Source organism: Rhincodon typus, chromosome 2 (assembly GCF_021869965.1).
Source record: "Rhincodon typus isolate 14 chromosome 2, sRhiTyp1.1, whole genome shotgun sequence".
NCBI lineage: Eukaryota > Metazoa > Chordata > Chondrichthyes > Orectolobiformes > Rhincodontidae > Rhincodon > Rhincodon typus.
The window spans coordinates 107,467,810-107,487,252 of record NC_063333.1 but is presented as its reverse complement, the minus strand read 5'-3'; the positions used below and the strand labels follow the sequence as shown (position 1 = coordinate 107,487,252).

At 41.6% G+C, this 19,443-nt stretch overlaps 1 protein-coding gene across 1 annotated transcript in view; it reads right to left on the bottom strand.

Annotated features, from left to right (window-relative positions):
• LOC109913618 (triple functional domain protein-like) overlaps positions 1-19,443 on the bottom strand; it is a 263,061-nt gene that overhangs the window by 56,035 nt on the left and 187,583 nt on the right. The window contains exons 26-31 of the mRNA XM_048608714.1: positions 11,013-11,082; positions 8,287-8,376; positions 6,953-7,045; positions 6,628-6,678; positions 2,680-2,757; positions 1,853-2,044 (exon numbers count right to left, since the gene is read on the bottom strand). Of these exons, the coding sequence (XP_048464671.1) occupies positions 1,853-2,044; positions 2,680-2,757; positions 6,628-6,678; positions 6,953-7,045; positions 8,287-8,376; positions 11,013-11,082 (574 nt within the window). The remainder of the gene's footprint in view (positions 1-1,852; positions 2,045-2,679; positions 2,758-6,627; positions 6,679-6,952; positions 7,046-8,286; positions 8,377-11,012; positions 11,083-19,443) is intronic.

Here is a 19,443-nt window from a genome sequence, read left to right as displayed (position 1 = left end):
TGAAATCATATGACTTCTAAATCTGAATATCCAAAGTGACACTTGTCAGATCTTTTATACAAGGATAAATATATTACTTGACTGCTTCATCGCATATTACAAAATTGCAATCCGAGGGCATTATTTTCTGTCTATTAAAATTAATGGACAGAAAATGGTGGTGGCTCAGTCCACAATTTCACCTGATAATCTTCTGTTTGTAATATGCATTGAGATAATTATATAAAATATTTCAAAACACTTTTACAAAATGAGGACATTATCTGAATATGATATACTGAATCTGAAAAAAATTACACAGAAAAAATATAGTCTGGTAAGATGTCCAAGGGAGAAACATTCTCATTAAAAACTAAAGCTGAAAAAAATTATAATTTAGAAAGGAGAATGGCACCATAATAACACTGACAGAACTTTTTAAAATTATATTTTTGATTAATATTATGTGATGCTGGATAATGCTCTAAGCAACATTTCTTTTTTTTTTGGAGTGTACTGGTAATTTATCCAAGTTCTCTGAAATTGTTTTGTGCGGTAACTTGAACTTGTGTGTCTCTTGCTGCAAGGGTACGTGGCTTATTGGAAACCCCCTTCACTCCAGCCAAGATGAGACAGTTCAGTGATGCAATCACAACAGGTTTGACTGATGAACAGAAAAGTAACATATTACTGGTGCTCTGCAATGTTGCTTCTAAACAGGAGCTGGAAGATGTATGCAAGTGCTGTAGATTGATTTGTTTTTGATTTATTTCACCCCAGTACAAGTGTCTCATCTCTTCAGCCTACTGTTGCCAGAAATTTTGAGAACAACACTAGATAATACCATAATGGTACAACAACACCTTGCTCTTGGCCCCCAGGAGAAAATGGTACAAGGAAAAGCCCAGCTTACCCTCCAATTCAACTCCTGTGCCCTTTGCTTGCTGGAGCCTGAGAAAACCCCAACCCACTTATGTGCACTATGGGACCTCCTGCATCACTGTTGTGTTGCTGCAGGCAGCAGTCCTAGCAGTGGCCACCACACCTAATGATGCTGTTGACACAGACGATGCTCCCATCTGATTGGATGGCAGGTTCACGAAGTGGCATCTCTACCTTTACAGGCAGGGAACCCTGACATCAGCCACCAACTGCCTGAATGCTACTTCATTAAGTCTGGAATTCAGATGCAGTGGGGCTGCCTCTTCGTGGTTTTCCAGCAATCCACAGCCATTAAATTTGAGCCAGTATCTCATTGCTGATGAAATTACATATTTCACAGGGAAATAGACCTGTGGTTGGATTGTATATTGTTCTTCTATAATAAGGGCAGCACAGTGGCTCAGTGGTTAGCACCGCTGCATCGCAGCGCCAGGAACCCGGTTTTGGTTCCAGTCTCGGGCAACTGTCTGTGTGGAGTTTGCACATTCTCCCCATGTCTGTGTGGATTTCCTCCAGGTACTCTGGTTTACTCTGACGGTCCAAAGGTGTGCAGGTTAGGTGGATTGGCTATGCTAAATTGCCCATAGTGCCTAAGCTGGGAAATACAGGGATAGGGTCTGGGTGGGATGCTCTTCAGAGGGGTTAGTGTAAGCTTGATGGACCAAATGGCCTGCTTCCACACCATAGGGATTCTATGATTTTATAACTGACCTATTCTTCATGATATTACGATAAATTTAGCTACTGAAATTGGTATCCAAAAACATTATAAATTTACAAGTCAGACATCAACTGGGTTTACAAAAACCATTAATAAATTAAATTTGCCTAAATTAATTAATTAACTATTAATTAATTATTCTTTGAGAATTTATATTAGAAGATTTGCTTGAATTCTGTAAGAAATTTACTAGATTGGTCTCGACATTACCTTGACACTGTTTTTAAATAAGTAGCCAGGCATGGAGAAGCCTTTTTTCTTATCTAAAGGCTCACTGAATATTGCAATCTGTTCAAAAAGGAAGACTCTTCGCTCTTTACTGCGTGAAAGAAGTCCAGCATCCTGATCTGCAACAAAGAATGTGTCCTGGAGAAGCAATCTTCCTTGGGCTATAATTTTGCCCTGAAAACAGAGGGAGAAACATCACCCATTTTTTCATTCCATAAAAGGATTCAGCAAGTCCAACACAAAACATTAAAAAAAACTTCAATCATTTATGTCTGTACAAATCAGAAACAGAGTGTAGCTAAAAGGGACTCTGGTATATATAATGTGAATGGCTACAATTTGCAGTGAATAAATGAACTGCTAGTACTCCTCTTCTATGTTGAGATCACAGACCTGTTTGTAAACCATATCCTTTTTGTTCACAGAAAAGAGAAATTCACATTCATACTGCAACTCTCTGTTTGGCACTTTGTAAGTCAAAACTTGCAATAAACATGATGGCAGCGAGGAGTTAAGTTACAATTCTGTTTTCAGCATGGTTGCACACATTATTTACGTTGTTGTAAAGAACCCAAGATACTGAAAATGTCACACATTTACAAAATAACAAACATTTAAATGTACAATTTTTTTAAAAAATCAGTTAAATTTATAATACTTTTGATTTGTGCTCATTTGCTTTGGTACATGAATGACACATGTTGAACTAATCCTCCTCAGATTTAGAAAATGAAGCTGAGCTATTGTAAATAACAGAGGAGGCTTTCCTGAAACAGAACAATTGACAGAAATCAAACTGTCAGAATTACATCGAATCCTTGCAGCCGTCCAACATTCATCATATCGTTGCATCTCTTTGGTACAACACACATGACCTCCACAGCTTTCTATATGTAGAAGACAGAGGAAAGAAATTATCAGCATTAATATTCCTAGGTTTATTAATTTTAAGGATCTTAAAATATCTAAAAATATAAAGTCATTCTTTCCTGTGCATCTCTCTTAGCTATATTATTTTGATTGTTGCAAGCACATGAAAAGAAGCTAGAGAACCCTGTTACGTAAGATCGCAATCGGTTACAAGTTCAAAAACATACTGACAATAGAATTTTTTTCCCTTCCTTCTGTTAGTAGCCTCCCATGTTCCACTTTTCCTCTTCAACCATACACAATTCACTGAAAGATGTGATGAGATGGAATCAGTGTAATCTACGCAGAGACCAACTGTCAACTATACTTGAACATATTGTGTTGTGAACAGGATGCAAAGATGCTTCAAGGAGATTTGGAGAGGCTAAACAAGTGGGTAAAAATTTGGTAGGTGGAACACAATATGGAAAAAAGTTATCTACTTTGGTAGGACAAACATGGGTGGCACAGTGGCTAGCATTGCTGCATCACAGCGCCAGGGACTCGCACCCTGGGGCAACTGTCTGTGTGCAGTTTGCACATTCTCCCTGTGTCTGTGTGGGTTTCATCCAGGTGCTCCGAATTCCTCCCATTGTCCAAAGGTATGCAGGTTAGGTGGATTGGGTTAGCTATGCTAAATTGCACAGTAGTGACACGGGTTGTGCAGGCTAGGTAGATTAGCCGTGGGAGAGGCGGGGTGGGTCTGGGAGGGATGCTCTTCAGAGTGTCAGTGTGGACTAAAATGGCCTGCTCCCACGTTGTAGGGATTCTATGAAACATAAGTAGAGAATTTCTTAAATGGTGAGAGGCTAGGAAGAGTTGACCTTCAAAGACACTTAGGTTTTCTTGCTCATGAGTCACTGAATGTTAGCCTGCAGGTACAATGAACAAGGAGGAAAGCAAGTGTATGCTGGACTTCAGTTGAAGACAATCTGAAATAGGTATAAAGATATCATACTGCAATTATACAAAGCTTCAGTGACACCACACCCGGGGTATTGTGTGCAGTTTTGGTCTTACCTATGGAAAGAAATACTTGACGTATAGGAAGCACAACAAAGACTGCTGAAACTAATTGATGGGATGGAGGGATTGTACTATCAGAAAGATTAAATAACCAGGGCCTACATGGTCTAGAACTTAGAAGAATGAGAAACGATCTTATCCAAACTTAGAAAATTCTTACAGGAATCTAAGCTTTGATGCAGGAAGGATGTTTTCCTTGGCTGGACTGGGCAATATTAGGTTGGGGTGAGGGGTGCAGTTAGAACTGGGGCACAGTCAGAAGTAGTAGTAGATCGTTTAGGGTTGAGAAAATTCTTCACTCAGAGGGTGGTGAATCTTTGGAATTTTCTACACTAGTGCACTGTGAAGGCTTAGTCATTGAGTTTGTTTAAGATTGAGATCCATAGATTTTTACACATTAAAAATATCAAAATAGATATAGCGTAGGAAAACAGTGATGAAGCAGAAGATAAATGATGATTTCATTGATGATGGAATGGAATCAAAAGGCTGAATAGCCGACTCCTACTACTTATTTTATTACAGGGACCCATCCACATACTAGAAAGCTTCATGGTTTCACCTTTAACTGGAAGGCAAGGGTGAGAGATAAATCCCTACAGAGGATTCAGAATGGCCTGGGCCATTTTAATTTCCAGGTCACACATTTTCTCCCACCTGAGATTAGTTGATTAGTGACAATGAGAAGTTGGGTTGAGCCACAGGAAGTCAACGAAATAAAACAAAAAGATTCCAGCCCACGTTTTCCTTTCAGAATTCAACTGACTGTACAAAACTCAGTCCTATCTCTTCATGGAACATAGTTGCAATATCAGTACTTTGTTATATTTTACAAGCAAAATATTTTGCTGATAAATATAAACAGGCATGCCATCCCAAATTATTTATTTGCCTTGCAAATACGATTTTTATTTATTTTGTTTTGCTCAATATGCATTCTCAAGAGAAGAAAGGTACATATATCCTAACCTGTAGTAATGCAAACACTAAGCTTGTTACTTACATGTAGCAAACCAAATAAAAGATGTGAAATTTAGTTTTCAAAGCCATGTATTGAATGAATATAAGAACTAAGAGCAGGAGTAGGCAATTCAGCCATCTGAGTCTGCTCCTCCATTTGATGCGACCATGGCTGATCTCAGCTCAGCCTTAATTCCACTTTCCTGCCCGCCCTCCATAACCCTTCAACCAATTACTAAAATCTGTCTATCCTTAAAGTTACTCGACGTCTCAGCACAATTTGGGGTAGTGAATTCCACAGATTCACAAATAAATTTTCCTCATCTGTTTTAAAGCTGCTACCCCTTATCCTAAAACTATGACCTCTCATTCTAGATCGCCTAACATGAGGACACTTTGGAGAAACCAAGTGGAGACTGGGTGACTGCTTCGCAGAACACCTATGATCTGTGTGCAAAAAAGACCCTAATTTTCCAGTTGCTTGTCACTTCAACACACCACCTTGTTCCCTTGCCAACATCTCTGTCTCAGGTTTGCAGCAGTGCTCCAGCGAAGCTCAGTGCAAGCTGGAAGAACAACACCTCATTTTCCACTTGGGAACTCTACAACCTTCTGGACTCAATACACGAGTTCAAAAATTTTAGGTTTTGAGGCACCTTCTCCCAATGTCCTTACCACAAACCCCACACACCAGGCATTTTTATCAAATGGTCTGCTATTACACTCACCCATTGTTAGCCAATAATAGTCCCCAATAGCAGTTACTCATTCTTCTAGGATGACCATTATCCACGTCTTTGACTGTCCAACTGTTCTTCTGTCTCTTTGGGCTTTATCTCCACTAATCGTTTGTTCCTCATCCCCTCCACCACCCTATCTTTCACATAGAAACCAACTTTTTCCTAGCTACCATCAGATTTGAAGAAGGGTCACTGGACCCGAAATATTAACTCTGATTTCTCTCCTCATGCTGCTATACCTGCTGAGATTTTCCAGCAATTTCTGGTTTTGTATGAGGAAACATCCTTTCTGTGTCTACTTTGTCAATCCCCTTTATCATCTTATATACAAAGTTGTATATGAGATCAATTAGATCTCCTCTCATTCTTCTAAACCCCAAACAACATAGGCCTGAATTGCTCAATCTCTCTTCATAAGACAAAACTCTCATCTCTGAAATCAATCTAGTGAACCTTTTCTGAACTGCCTCCAATATAATTACATCAAGTAAGGGAACCAAAATTGTATGCAATACTTCAGCGTGGAGTCACGACAGCATTGTACAGTTTTGGAAAAAATGCCAAGTTTCCGTCTGCTTTCCCTATTACCTGCTGTATCTGCATACTGTTTTTCTGTGATTCATGCACAAGGACAACCAGATCCCTTTGCACCTGAGCACTCTGAAGTTTCTCCATGTAGATAATAAGTTGCTATATGTCCATACATCATAAAAATAGTGACAAGCTAGGGTACTAGTACGTAAAATAGTACATCTTCTCAAAAGATGCAATTAATAAAATTAAACTTGAACGATGCACTGAAAGATCTGCAGTGCATTCTGACTGATCAAATGTGAGTAGTCATCTCCAGAGGGAACACAAAATTGTATCTTTCAACAATACAACAGATGTAAGTGATCACAATATTCATAATTCCTAGTAGCATGACATTTTTTTCTCTGATTACACCTCTGCGAAGTGCCTTGGCAAGCTTTTCGATGTTAAAGGTGTGCCATAAAAGCTTGTTCTATGTGGAGAATGTTGTCCTCAGGGTAGAACAGTTAAATATACTATCTAGCTTCTAAAATGACAATGCTTTGATGACATGGAAAGTATATTGACACTGATGTGCTGAGACAATACCTCCAGTTCTGTTGTATCAACAGCAGCCTTTCTTGAGTATTTAAGGAAGTCCTGTGCACAGAGAGGATAAAACAGAATTAATCAGAAGTTTCCCTGTTAATCCAGAAACCTAACTTCAAATGATTGTCCTCCACATTAATTAAAGCACAAGATGAGTTTTTTCTAACAGTGCATGAACAGCTTTCTCCTTGTTATAGCAGAATGCATGACTCATTGTGAATGATCATTGCCAAATAATTAGTTGACTGCATTCTGAGTTGCTTCACACATTTTCCTTAATATACTATATAGTTTTTCAATCATAAGTTCCCCAAGATGTACTAACCTTAAGAAGGAGCTGATATTTCATTATCCGTTGTACTGGTTTTATTAGCAGGTCTGTCAGTTGTAATCGATGACCAAGTCGCTGTTTTATGTCCTTAAGATCACAGTAAAAAGCATGATTTAAATCCGTTCTTCTTTTTCTAATATAGATGTAATAGCAACGTTTCCTTTGACACTTGTGTTGTATTCTTCTCTACCTCAACTGTGTTATATTAAGCAGTATAGATTCTGGATGATTTCGTAGAGTTTTAAACATAACTGCAGATGTATGGTCAAGCTAACATAATCATTAAAATGTCAAAGATATAACAGTTGAAAATTTTTTGCAAATATTATTCAAAACAGTAGTAATGTTTGCTTAGCATGAGTGGCTGGAGACAAAACCACAATCTGTAATTTTAAATGAAATCAGTGGGGAAGCATCGGGAAGAAAGGACAAGTGGGAACAAAATAGGGGAACTCTGTACACTCAAGATAATACAAAACGATCATTTTTGTCTTATCGTACAAGCCATAATATTTTATAATGGAGGACGATGGAAGAAAAAAAGAATGGCCCAAATCTTATGGTCTTTAGATAGCAATAGATGTGACATAATTTGGGGAATGCTTGTCAGGACTCAATAGAAGTCACAAAACTCAGACATTAAATTCAATTGCTTTCTGAAAGACTTGGACTTTTAAAAGCTTAACGAAATACAGAAGCTAGTGAACTTAAAGGGGTTTGTCATCCCTTCTTACACCAGGCATTCTTCCCCTGGAGAGGCTGTACTGGACATCTGATGATTCAACCAGGATCAGAAGGCCTAAGAATCATAAAACTGTTGGGGCCCAAGCAGTGTCAATGTGCTCAGTGTCAACCCTGAGTGGAAGATGTGGCTCACGTTTACATATGCACGAGAAACATTACATTAAATCTGAGTTTGTTCAAGTTCTAGAAATATCAACATCATTCTCATATCATGTATGGTTAGTAAGTTTGCAGATGACACCAAAATTGGAGGTGTAGTGGACACGCGAACAGGATTACCTCAGTGTACAACAGAATCTTGATCAGATGGGCAATTGGGCTGAGGAGTGGAAGATGGCGTTTAATTTAGATAAATGTGAGGTGCTGCATTTTGGAAAGGCAAATCAGGGCAGGACTTATATACTTAATGGTAAGGACCTTGGGAGTGTTACTGAACAAAGACAGCTTGGAATGCAAGGTCATAGTTCCTTGAAAGTGGAGTTACAGGTAGACAGGACAGTAAAAAAGGCATTTGGTATGCTTGCCTTTATTCGTTCAGTGGCACAAACTTTAATTCAAACTTAAAATATTTCCAAAGTTCTTACCTCAAAATAGGTGTCAATATATTCGGACACAATGTATTCAGATTTGGGCTTGTTTTGACAGTAAACTATATACATATGCAATCTTCTCTCCTTTGTGGTTAAGTGAAAAATAAAATAAAAAGATTGTAAATAACAGCACCACTGAAAAAGTATATTTTTAAAATTAACAACTACTCTTGCCTTAGCTATCCTAATTCAAGGAAATATTTTCAGCTTAGATTGCATACTATCATAACGGCTTTTGCTGAAGTTCTCAGGAAATGGTCTGGTTGACATTATTATTCAAGTATTCCCACAATGTGTTTGTTCTGTTAAATATTTCAGTGTGTGAGAAACACAAAGTATGATTGTAGCTTCCATCTGCTAAAAGCCTGTGTCCATCTATCATAAAATATCAACAACAAACCAAACATTATGGTTATGTGTCTTGCCAGTAATAATGAAGGAAACTAGCTTTCAAGACAAATTTGGAATATTTTATGAAAGCTGAAATTGTTTTACTGCTGTTACTTGTTCCTCATGGTAGACTGGTTAGCGAGGTTAAACCACGTGGAATACAGGGAGAACTAGTTATTTGGATACAGAACTGCCTCGAAGGAAGAAGACAGAGAGTGGTGGTGGAGGGTTGCTTTTCAGATTGGAGTCCTGTGATCACTGGTGAGCCACAAGGATTGATGCTGGCTCCTTTGCTTTTTGCCATTTACCTAAATGATTTGGATGTGAACACAGGATGTACGGTTAGTAAGTTTGCAGAGGACACCAAAATTGGAGATGTAGTGGACAGCAAAGAAGGTTACCTCAGAGTACAATGGGATCTTGATCAGATGGGCAGTTGGGCTGAGGAGTGGCAGATGGAATTTAATTTAAATAAATGTGAGGTGCTGCATTTTGGAAAGGTAAATCAGGGCAGGACTTAAAGATACTTAATGGTAAGGTCCTGGGGAGTGTTGCTAAACAAAGAGAGCTTGGAGTGCAGGTTCATAATTCCTTGAAAGTGGAGTTACAGGTAGACAGGATGGTGAAGAAGGCGTTTGGTATGCTTGCCTTTATTGGTCAGTGCATTGTGTATATGAGATAGTAGGAACTGCAGATGCTGGAGCATCTGAGATAACAAGGTGTAGAGCTGGATGAACACAGCAGGCCAAGCAGCATCATAGGAGCAGGAAAGCTGACGTTTCGGGCCGAGACCCTTCTTCAGAAATGGGGGAGGGGAAGGGGGTTCTGAAATAAATAGGGAGAGAGGGGGAGGTGGATAGAAGATGGATAGAGGAGAAGATAGGTGGAGAGGAGACAGACAGGTCAAAGAAGCGGGGATGGAGCTGCATCCGCTGTTCCCATTGTGGCCACTGCATCCGCTGTTCCCGTTGTAGCCGCCTCTACATCGGGGAAACCAAGCGGAGGCTTGGGGACCGCTTTGCAGAACACCTACGCTCAGTTCGCACTAAACAACTGCACCTCCCAGTCGCGAACCATTTCAATTCCCCCTCCCATTCCTCAGACGACAAGTCCATCCTGGGCCTCCTGCAGTGCCACAACGATGCCACCCGAAGGTTGCAGGAACAGCAACTCATATTCCGCTTGGGAACCCTACAGCCCAATGGTATCAATGTGGATTTCACAAGCTTCAAAATCTCCCCTCCCCCTACCGCATCCCAAAACCAGCCCAGCTCGTCCCTGCCTCCCTAACCTGTCCTACCTCCCACCCATCCCTTCCTCCCACCTCAAGCCCCACCCCCATCTCCTACATACTAACCTCATCCCGCCCCCTTGACCTGTCCGTCCTCCCCGGACTGACCTATCTCCTCCCTACCTCTCCACCTACACTCACCTTTACTGGCTCCATCCCCGCCTCTTTGACCTGTCTGTCTCCTCTCCACCCATCTTCTCCTCTATCCATCTTCTATCCACCTCCCCCCCTCCCTATTTATTTCAGAACCCCCTTCCCCTCCCCCATTTCTGAATAAGGGTCTAGGCCCGAAACGTCAGCTTTCCTGCTCCTACAATGCTGCTTGGCCTGCTGTGTTCATCCAGCTCTACACCTTGTTATCATTGTGTATATGAGTTGGGAGGTCATGTTGCGGCTGTACAGCATATTGGTTCGGCCACTTTTGGAATACTGCATGCAATTCTGGTCTTCCTACTACAGGAAAGATGTTGTAAAACTTGAAAGGGTTCAGAGTAGATTTACAAGGATGTTTCCAGAGTTGGAGGGTTTGAGCTATAGGGAGAGGCTGAACAGTTGGGGCTATTTTCCCTATAGTGTCAGAGGCTGAGGGGTGACCTTATAGAAGTTTATAAAATCATGAGGGGCGTGGATAGGGTAAACAGTCAAACTCTTTTCTTTCGGGTAGGGGAGTCCTAAACTAGATACCATGGGGTTAAGATGAGAGGGGAAAGATTTAAAAAGGATCTAAGTAGCAACTTTTTCTCGCAGAGGGTTATGCGTGTATGGAATGAGCTGCCAGAGGAATTGGCAGAGACTGATACAATTACAACATTTAAAAGGCATCTGGATGGGTATATGAATAGGAAAGGTTTAGAGGGATATGGTCCAGATGCTGGCAAATAAGACTATATTTATTTAGGATGCGTTGGATCGCTGAGACTGTTTCCGTGCTGTACATCTCTATGACTCTAATATCAGATTTCTGCATTTCAACTATCCATTAAAAATGGAAGGATGGGAAGAAAGAAAGTATTTTCTGTTCGCAGAAAATGCAACTTACATGTTTGACAAAAAGTGAAGCTAATTTATCAGGATCCTCAAGGCACTTCTCCAGTTCACCAAGAAAAAAGCTAAAAATCAAAAAGTACAAAAAGATCAATTATACTCGGTCATATTTTACTGTTAAACAGTGAGGCATCACCCTTATTTAGTCATAAATAGCACACCAACTTCATGGGAAGTGCAGGTGTTGCCATCTTTGCCCTCTAGCATGGCTAAATGACAATAAAGGTTTCACTCAAGTTGCACCACTTTATAGCTAGCTTCGTGAAAATTTATTTCGCTGTCTGCCATTTAAATACAATGAATATTGTTTTGTTGCAGTTATTACAGCCAAATTCACCATAGAAAATTAAAGATCGCTACTTGAAGGAGCAAATATTCTTTCATGATGTGATTGATAGATAAGCCTGAAGACAACAGAAACTAATGAGAGGCTTTGCAATGGGCTGTTGTGTGAGTGGAATTATGCTGTGTCATTCATGTCTGCTAACAGCTAAGATTGCAGGAAATCAGTAACTGCTGTTTCTTCCAAATAAGTCATATGCTTGGACAAAATATTCAGGATTGGTCACATACACGGACAATTCCAAATAAGGCATACACTTGGCACAGAGACCTGTGTATGAAGATCTTGAGAAGAATCCTTCGTTCAGCAGAACTTCAAAGAATAATACTGCAGAAGGTACACCGTGTCAGGAGGAGTAGTGAAGACATCGAGAAGAATTTCAGCCTTACTAACTGCCGACCCTCCCAATAATAACCTTTGGGGTTAGTTACCGAACCCAGGATAGTGAAAGACAGTGATTTAGAAATCTGTAGCAGTTAAAAGCGCGTGTTATTCATTTAAGTACTTAATAAATTAATTGAGTTTTATGAGCACTGACCATTGACCTCATGTTGGGAGTATCACTTCTTAAAATCATTGGAGGAGTTTAGGAATGGCAACTCTGATTCCCTTTCAAATTTTTCCTTTAATTGCCATCGACAAAAGAGCTGAACTCCAGAAGGAGATAACATCAAGACAGTACTTTACCATATGTAGCATCAAGGAGTCAGAGTAACATTAGGGTTAATGGGACTCAGAAGGAAAACACTCTGGTGGTTGGAATCAAAATTAACACAAAGGAAGATGGTTCTGATTGCTGGAGGTCACTCATCTCAGCTCCAGAATAATTGAGAAGTTCCTAAGGGTAATTTCCTCATCCTTTACCTTCTCTCTATCTTTAGGTGATAAGTGGGGATATTTGCTGATAACTGCATAATGTTCAGTACCATTTGTGACTCCTCAGATACTGAAGCAGTTCATGTCAAATGCAGCAAGACCTGAACAATATCCAGGTTGGGTTGACAAGTAGCCAGAAACATTCATGTCACACCAGTGCTAAGAAATGACCAGCTCCAACAAATTAGAACTTAACTGCAACCCCTCCCATTCAAATGGCATTACCATCACTGAATTACCCACTATCAACATCCTTGGGTTGAAAGTGACCTGAAACTAAAATGGACTAGCCATAAAAATTAATTCACTTCCTGGTAAGTTCTCCTAAAGGTCTCCAATTGATGTCTCAAACTTTAGTTTTTGAGCAACTTCAGCCCTTTTCTAGCTAGGGTGAGGGGAATGTTGCATTGTGAATACCCTGCTGCTTGTGGTATCTTACTATGCATGGATTGCCTATGTTACTTACTTGATCACAGCCATACAGAAAAAGAGTGAGACCAAGAGAAAGCGATGTCATGAGAGAGAAAGAGATGGAGGGGCATGGCAGAAGCAGAGTGAGAGACAGGTTGTTTGCAGCTTCAGGAAGGAGAGAAGAGAGAAAGAGACAGGTCGGAGGATTGAGGGTGAGAGGGAGAGTCAGAGAAGGCTGGGCAGATATAAACAAAGTCACAATCTGAAACTGAATGTTCAAAATACTGCATTGTGACATCTTGCTGTGTAAAGTACCTGCCGAATCCACTAAATTACAACAGAGGTCAGCCTGTAAAGAACCATTCATGGACTGCCAAGCTGTCCCAAGGGCAGTGTACAAAAATCATGGACCACCAAAGGGCAAAGCTAAGTGAGTATTCATAGTGACCTTTAACCTGGCTCACTTGATGTCCCCTTACAGGTCTGGTACTCCAACCTTTAAAGTAAAATTTCTCTTGGTACCAAAGCATCTTAGGTAGAGGCTTAGTTGGTGATCCAAACTTAAGTGTGTGGTCATGACCCACCTGGAGGCTGGAGACCTCTTGGATGGTTAAAGTTAAATAGGCACGACAACTAGAACTTTTGAGAAACAGGGCTCAGACAGTGGCTACAATATTGGGGCTAAAGACTGAGGAGAGCCCTGAATCTGATGGGATGTGCCCCCAGATATTAAAGAAGTAGCTCCAGAGAAAGTGGATGCACAGGTAGTGATCTTCCAAGAATACTTAGATTCTGGAAAAGACCCAAACGATTGGAAAACTGCCAATGTAACTAAATATAGAAAGAGAGGGAGGCAAGAAACAGATAACGATTAGCCAGTTAGGTTAATGTCAGTTATTGGGAAAATGGAAGTCTATTATAAAGGATGTAATCATAGAGAATTTAGAATTGCATAACATGATCAGGCAGATTCAGTATGGCTACATGAAGGGGAAAGCATGTCTGACAAATTTACTAGAATTCTTTGAGGAGGTAACAAGCAAGATAGATAGAGGGGAAATCAGTGAGTGTAATACATTTTGGATTTTCAGAAAGCGTTTGATGAAGTTCAACACATTAGGCTACTTAATAACAGCCTATGGTGTTCAAGGTAGTAAATTAGTAATAATACAGGACTGGCTAACAAATAGAAGATAGTCAAGATAAATGGATTGGGAGGGGGGAGAATTCTAGTAGGGGGGAGGGCGGGTTGGAGGTGGGGGCCAGGAGGCAGGGGGGAGGGGGCGGGGGGGGAAGGGGGTGGGGTGGGGGGGGGTGGGGAGGGGGTGTAGAGTGCATTTTCAGGATGGCCACCTATAATTAGTGAAGCTCCACAAGGATAAGGGCTCGGCCACAATTATTTACAACATATTTTAATGACTTAGATGAAATGTATTACGCTACGTTTGCGGCTGACATAAAAATGGGTCAGAATGCAAATGGTGAGGATGACACAACAAATCAGCAGAGGGATATAAAACTATGTGATAAAATATAATGCAAGAAAATGTGAGGTTATGCACTTTTTAGCAAGAATAGAGGAGGTGAATATTATTTAAATGTAGAAAGACTGCAGGAAGATATACAAGAGGGATTTTTTATGAATCACAAAGCTAGCATCCAAGTTCAACGAGTAATAGAAATGGCAAATGGAATATCTGCTCTACATAAAAGGGAATAGAGGATAAAAGTAGGCAAATCTTTCTAGAACTATACAAGGCTCTAGTCAGGCTGGAATACTGTTAAACAGTGTTGGGCCCCTTGTCTAAGGAAAGATACAGCGGCATTGGAGGCAGTCCACAGATGTTCCGCTAGGCTGATCCCAGGTTTGGAGGGACTGTCTTATGAGGGGAAGTTGAATAGGTTAGGCATGGACTCATTGGTATTTAGAATAATGAGACGCAACATTACAGAAACAACGAAACATAAAAAATAGGTTCACGAGTAGACCACTTGGCCCTTCGGGCCTACACCATCATTCAATATGATCATGGGTGATCATGCAATCTCAGTATCCCATTCCTGCCCTCTCCCCATATCCCTTGATCCCCTTAGCCGCAAGGGCCATGTCCAACTCCCGCTCGAATATATCTCGTAAACTGGCCCCAACAGCATTCTGTGGGAGAGAATTCCATAGGTTTACAACTCTTGAGTGAAGAGATTCTTCATGTCAGTCCTGAAAGGCTTACTCCTTAATTCTTAGACTGTGACCCCTTATTCTGGGCTTCCCCAAAATCAGGAACATTCTTCCTGCATCTAGCCTGTCCAGTCCCATCAGGCTTTTATATGTTTCTAAGAGATCCCCCTCATTCTTCTAAATTCCAGTGAATACAAGCCCAGTCAATCCACTCTTTTCTCTTTTGTCAGTCCTGCCATCCTGGGAATCAGTCTGATGAACCTTCGTTGGAATCCCTCAATGGTACGATTTTCCCTCTTCAGACTAGGAGACCAGAACTGTACACAATACTCAACGCGTGACTTCACCAACACCCTGTATAACTGCAGCAAGACATCCCTACTCCTATGCTCAAATTCTCTCTCGCTATCAAGCGCCAGGGACCCGGGTTCGATTCCACCCTTGGGCTTCTGTCTGTGTGGAGTTTGCACATTCTCCTTGTGCGTGTGTGGGTTTCCTCTGGATGCTCCGGTTTCTTCCCACAGTCCAAAGATGTGCAGGGTAGGTGGATGGGCCATGCTAAATTATCAGTCGTGTCCAGGGATGTCTAGGTTAGGTGGGTTAGACACGGGTAGGGGAATGGGTCTAGGTGGTATGCTGTTTGGAGGAGTGGTGTACACTTGTTGGGCCGAAAGGCCTGTTTCCACACTGTAGGGATTCTATGATTCTATGTTGTTAGCTTTCCTCACTGCCTGCTGCACCGGCATGCCAACCTTCAGTGACTGTTCCACCATGACACTGAGGTCCCGCAGCACCTTACCTTTTCCTAACCACCATTCAGATAATAATCTGCCTTCCTGTTTTTGTGACCAAAGTGAATAACCTCACATTTATCCACATTATATTGCATTGGCCAAGTATTTGCCCATTCAGCAGTCTGTCCAAGTCACCCTGCAGCCTCTTAGCATCCTCTTCACAGCACAGACTGACACCCAGCCTGGTGTCATCCGCAAATTTGGAGATATGGCATTTAATTCCTTCGTTCAATTTGTTAATGTATATTGTGAACAGTTGGGGTCCAAGCACTGAAACCTGTGGCATCCCACTCATCACTCTAAGAAGGGCCCATTTATTTCAACTCTCTGCTTCCTGTCTGCCAACCAGTTCTCTACCCATGTCAATACATTACCTCCGATATCATGAACATTAATTTTTCTTACTAATCTCATGTGGAACCTTGTCAAAAGCCTTTTGAAAGTCAAGACACACAACATTTACTGATTCACCATTGTCTACTCTACTGGTCACATCCTCACAAAATTCCAGAAGATTTGTCAAGCATGATTTCCATGAGTGAATCCATGCTGATTAGTACCGATTCTATCCCTGCTTTCCAAATGCTCAGTTACTACATCCTTAATAAATGACTGCAGCAGTCTCCCCACCACAGATATCAGGCTGACCAGCCTATAATTCCCCATTTTTTCTCTCCTTCCTTTTTTAAAAGAGTGGAGTTACATTTTCTACCCTCCAGTCCACTGGAACTCTTCCAGAGTCTACAGAATTTTGGAAAATGATCATCAATACATCCTCTATTTCTAGGACCACTTCCTGAAGTACTCTGTGAGAGGCAGAGCATCAGGCCCTGGGGACTTATCGGGTTTAATCCCATCAATTTCCCCAGTACCATTTCCTGACTAATAAGGATTTCCTTCAGTTCCTCCTTCATGCTTGACCCTCTGTCCCCGAGCATTTCCTGCCATCTCTTTGTTGTCCATTATGAATTCGCCTGATTCTAACTGCAAGTGACCTACATTTGTCTTCACCGGTCTTTTTCTCTTCACATGTGAATAGGAATTTTGTAGTCAGATTTTATGTTTTCTGCAAGCTTACTTTCATATTGTATTTTCCCTTTCCAAATTAAACTCTTTGTCCTACACTGCTGAATTTTAAATTTCTCCCAGTCCTCAGGTTTGCTGTTTTTTTTGGCCAATTTACATGCCTCCTCTTTGCCTTTAATACTGTCCCTGATTTCCCTTGTTAGTCATGGTTGTGCCACTTTCATATTTTCCTCTTATGCCAAACAGGGATGTATAATTGTTGAATTTCATCCATATGTTCATTAAATGTCTGCCATTGCCTATCCACTGTCAAACCCTTAAGTATCCTTTGCCAGTTTATCCTGGCCAATGCATGCCTCATATCATCAAAGTTAGCTTTCTATAAGTTCAGGACCCTAGTTTCAAATTTGATTGTGTCACTTTCATCTTAATAAAGAATTCTACTATATTATGGTCAGTCTTGCCCAAAGAATCTCGCACCACAATGTCACTAATTAATCCTCTCTCGTTACACAATACCCAGTCTAGGATGGCTTGCTCTCTAGTTGGTTCTTCGACATACTAGTCGAGGAAAGCATCCGTCATATATTCCAGGAAATCATCCTCCATCGCATTGCTACCAGTTTGATTAGTCTAATCAATATGTAGATTGAAGTCACCCATAATAACTGCTGTACCCTTACTGCATGCGCCTCTAATTTCCTGATACAGTTCCCAACATCACAACTGTTGTTTGGTGATCTGTACATAACTCCCACTAACGTCTTTTTCCCTTTGGTGTTCTACAGCTCCACCCATACTGATTCCACATTGTCCAGGCTAATGCCCTCCTTTACTATTGTGTTAATCTCCTGCTTAACCAGCAATGCTATCCCACCTCCCTTTCCTTTCTGTCTTTCCTGAAAAGTGAATAAACCTGGATATTGAGTTCCCATCCTTGGTCACCTTGGAGCCAGGTCTGTGATCTCAATTACATCATATCCATTAATAACTGCTTGAGCAGTTAATTGATGCACCTTAATACAAATGCTCCTCGCATTGTGTCACAGCCTTCATGCTCATTTTTTGACATTTATTGCCCTTTTAGAATCAGTGAAATGTGGTCCTTTTGAATTTTGTCTTTATTTCTCTGCCTTCCACTTTTACTTTTCCTCTTACTGTCTTTTGTTTCTGTCCCCACTTTACTTCCCCGTGACTTCTTGTATTGGTTCCCACCTCCCTGCCATATTAGTTTAAATCCTCCCCAACAGCACTAGCAAAAACTCCCCCTAGGACATTGGCTCCAGTCCTGTCCAGGTGCAGAGCGCGCAGTTTGTACAGGTCCCACCTCCCCCAGAACTGGTGTCAATGTCCCAAGAATTTGAATCCTTCCCTCTTGCACCAACCTTCAAGCCACTTATTCATTTAGCTATCCTGCCATTCCTACTCTGGCGAGCACATGGCACTGGTAACAATCCTGAGATTACTACCTTTGAGGTCCTACTTTTTAGTTTAATTCCTAACTCCCTAAATTCAGCTTATAGGACCTCACCCCATTTTTTTTTTTAAACCTTTATTGTTGGTGCTTATATGCACCACGATAGCTGGCTGTTCACCCTCACCTCCTCCCCCGGCCCCCAGAATGTCCTGCCGCTACAAGAAATCCTTGACCCTTGTACCAGGGAGGCAATATACCATCCTGGACTCTTGTTTGCGGCCGCAGAAACATCTATTCCCCTTATAGCTCTGTCACTGTTCTTCCCTCCCTCCTGTGTAGCAGAGCCAGCCACGGTGCCATGAACTATCTACTGCCACCTTCCCTTGGTGAGCCATCTCTCCCAACAGTATCCAAAATGATATACTTGTTTTGGAGTAAGACGACCTCGGGGGACCCCTGAACTATCCTCCTTCTCTTCCCTTGTCTGTTGGTCACCCATTCCCTATCTTCCTCAGTAATTTTTATCTGGTGTGTGACCAATTTACTGAACGTATCCATGATTCCCTCAGCCTCATGGATGCTCCAAAGTGGATCTAGCCACAGCTCCAAAACTGTCAAGCGGTTAGACAGGAGCTGCAGCTTGATACACTTCCTGCACATGAAGGAGTCACGAACATTGGAATGGTCCCTGAATTCTCACATTGCAGAGGAAGAACATGACACAGGTCTGGAATCTCCTGCCATGACTTAACCCTCAAGTTAACAGCAGCAGCAAAATGAAGAGGGGCGGCACAGAGGCTCAGTGGTCAACACTGCTGCCTCATAGTGTCAGGGACCCGGGTTCGATTCCACCATCGCGTGGCTGTTTGCATGGAGTTTGCACATTCTCCCCATGTGTGTGTGGCTTTCCTCCAGGTGCTCTGGTTTCCTTCCACAGTTCAAGGATGGGCAGGTTAGATGGATTGACCATGTTAAATTGCCCATAGTGTCCAGGGGCATGCAGGCTAGGTGGATAATGTAGGGTTACAGAGATAGGGTAGTTGGGGTTGGTCTGGGTGGGATGCTCTTCGGAGGGTCAGTGTGGACTCAACGGGCTGGGTGGCCTGCTTCCACACTGTAGGGATTCTATGATCTGTGGAATTCCTTACCATAGAGGGCAGTAGAGGCTGTTGAGACCATTACTGTTAACAACTGAACTTTGACAGCAACAAATGCTTGAGATCACAGTGGGTCAGATAGTATTCATGGAGAATGAGCAAGCTAATGTTTCGAGTCTAGATGACTCTTCATCGGAGCTGAAATAAAGTGTAGAGGGGACAGTATTTATGCTGTAGTTTGGTGGGGGGGGGGGGGGGGGGGGGGGGGGGGGGGGGGGGGGGGGGG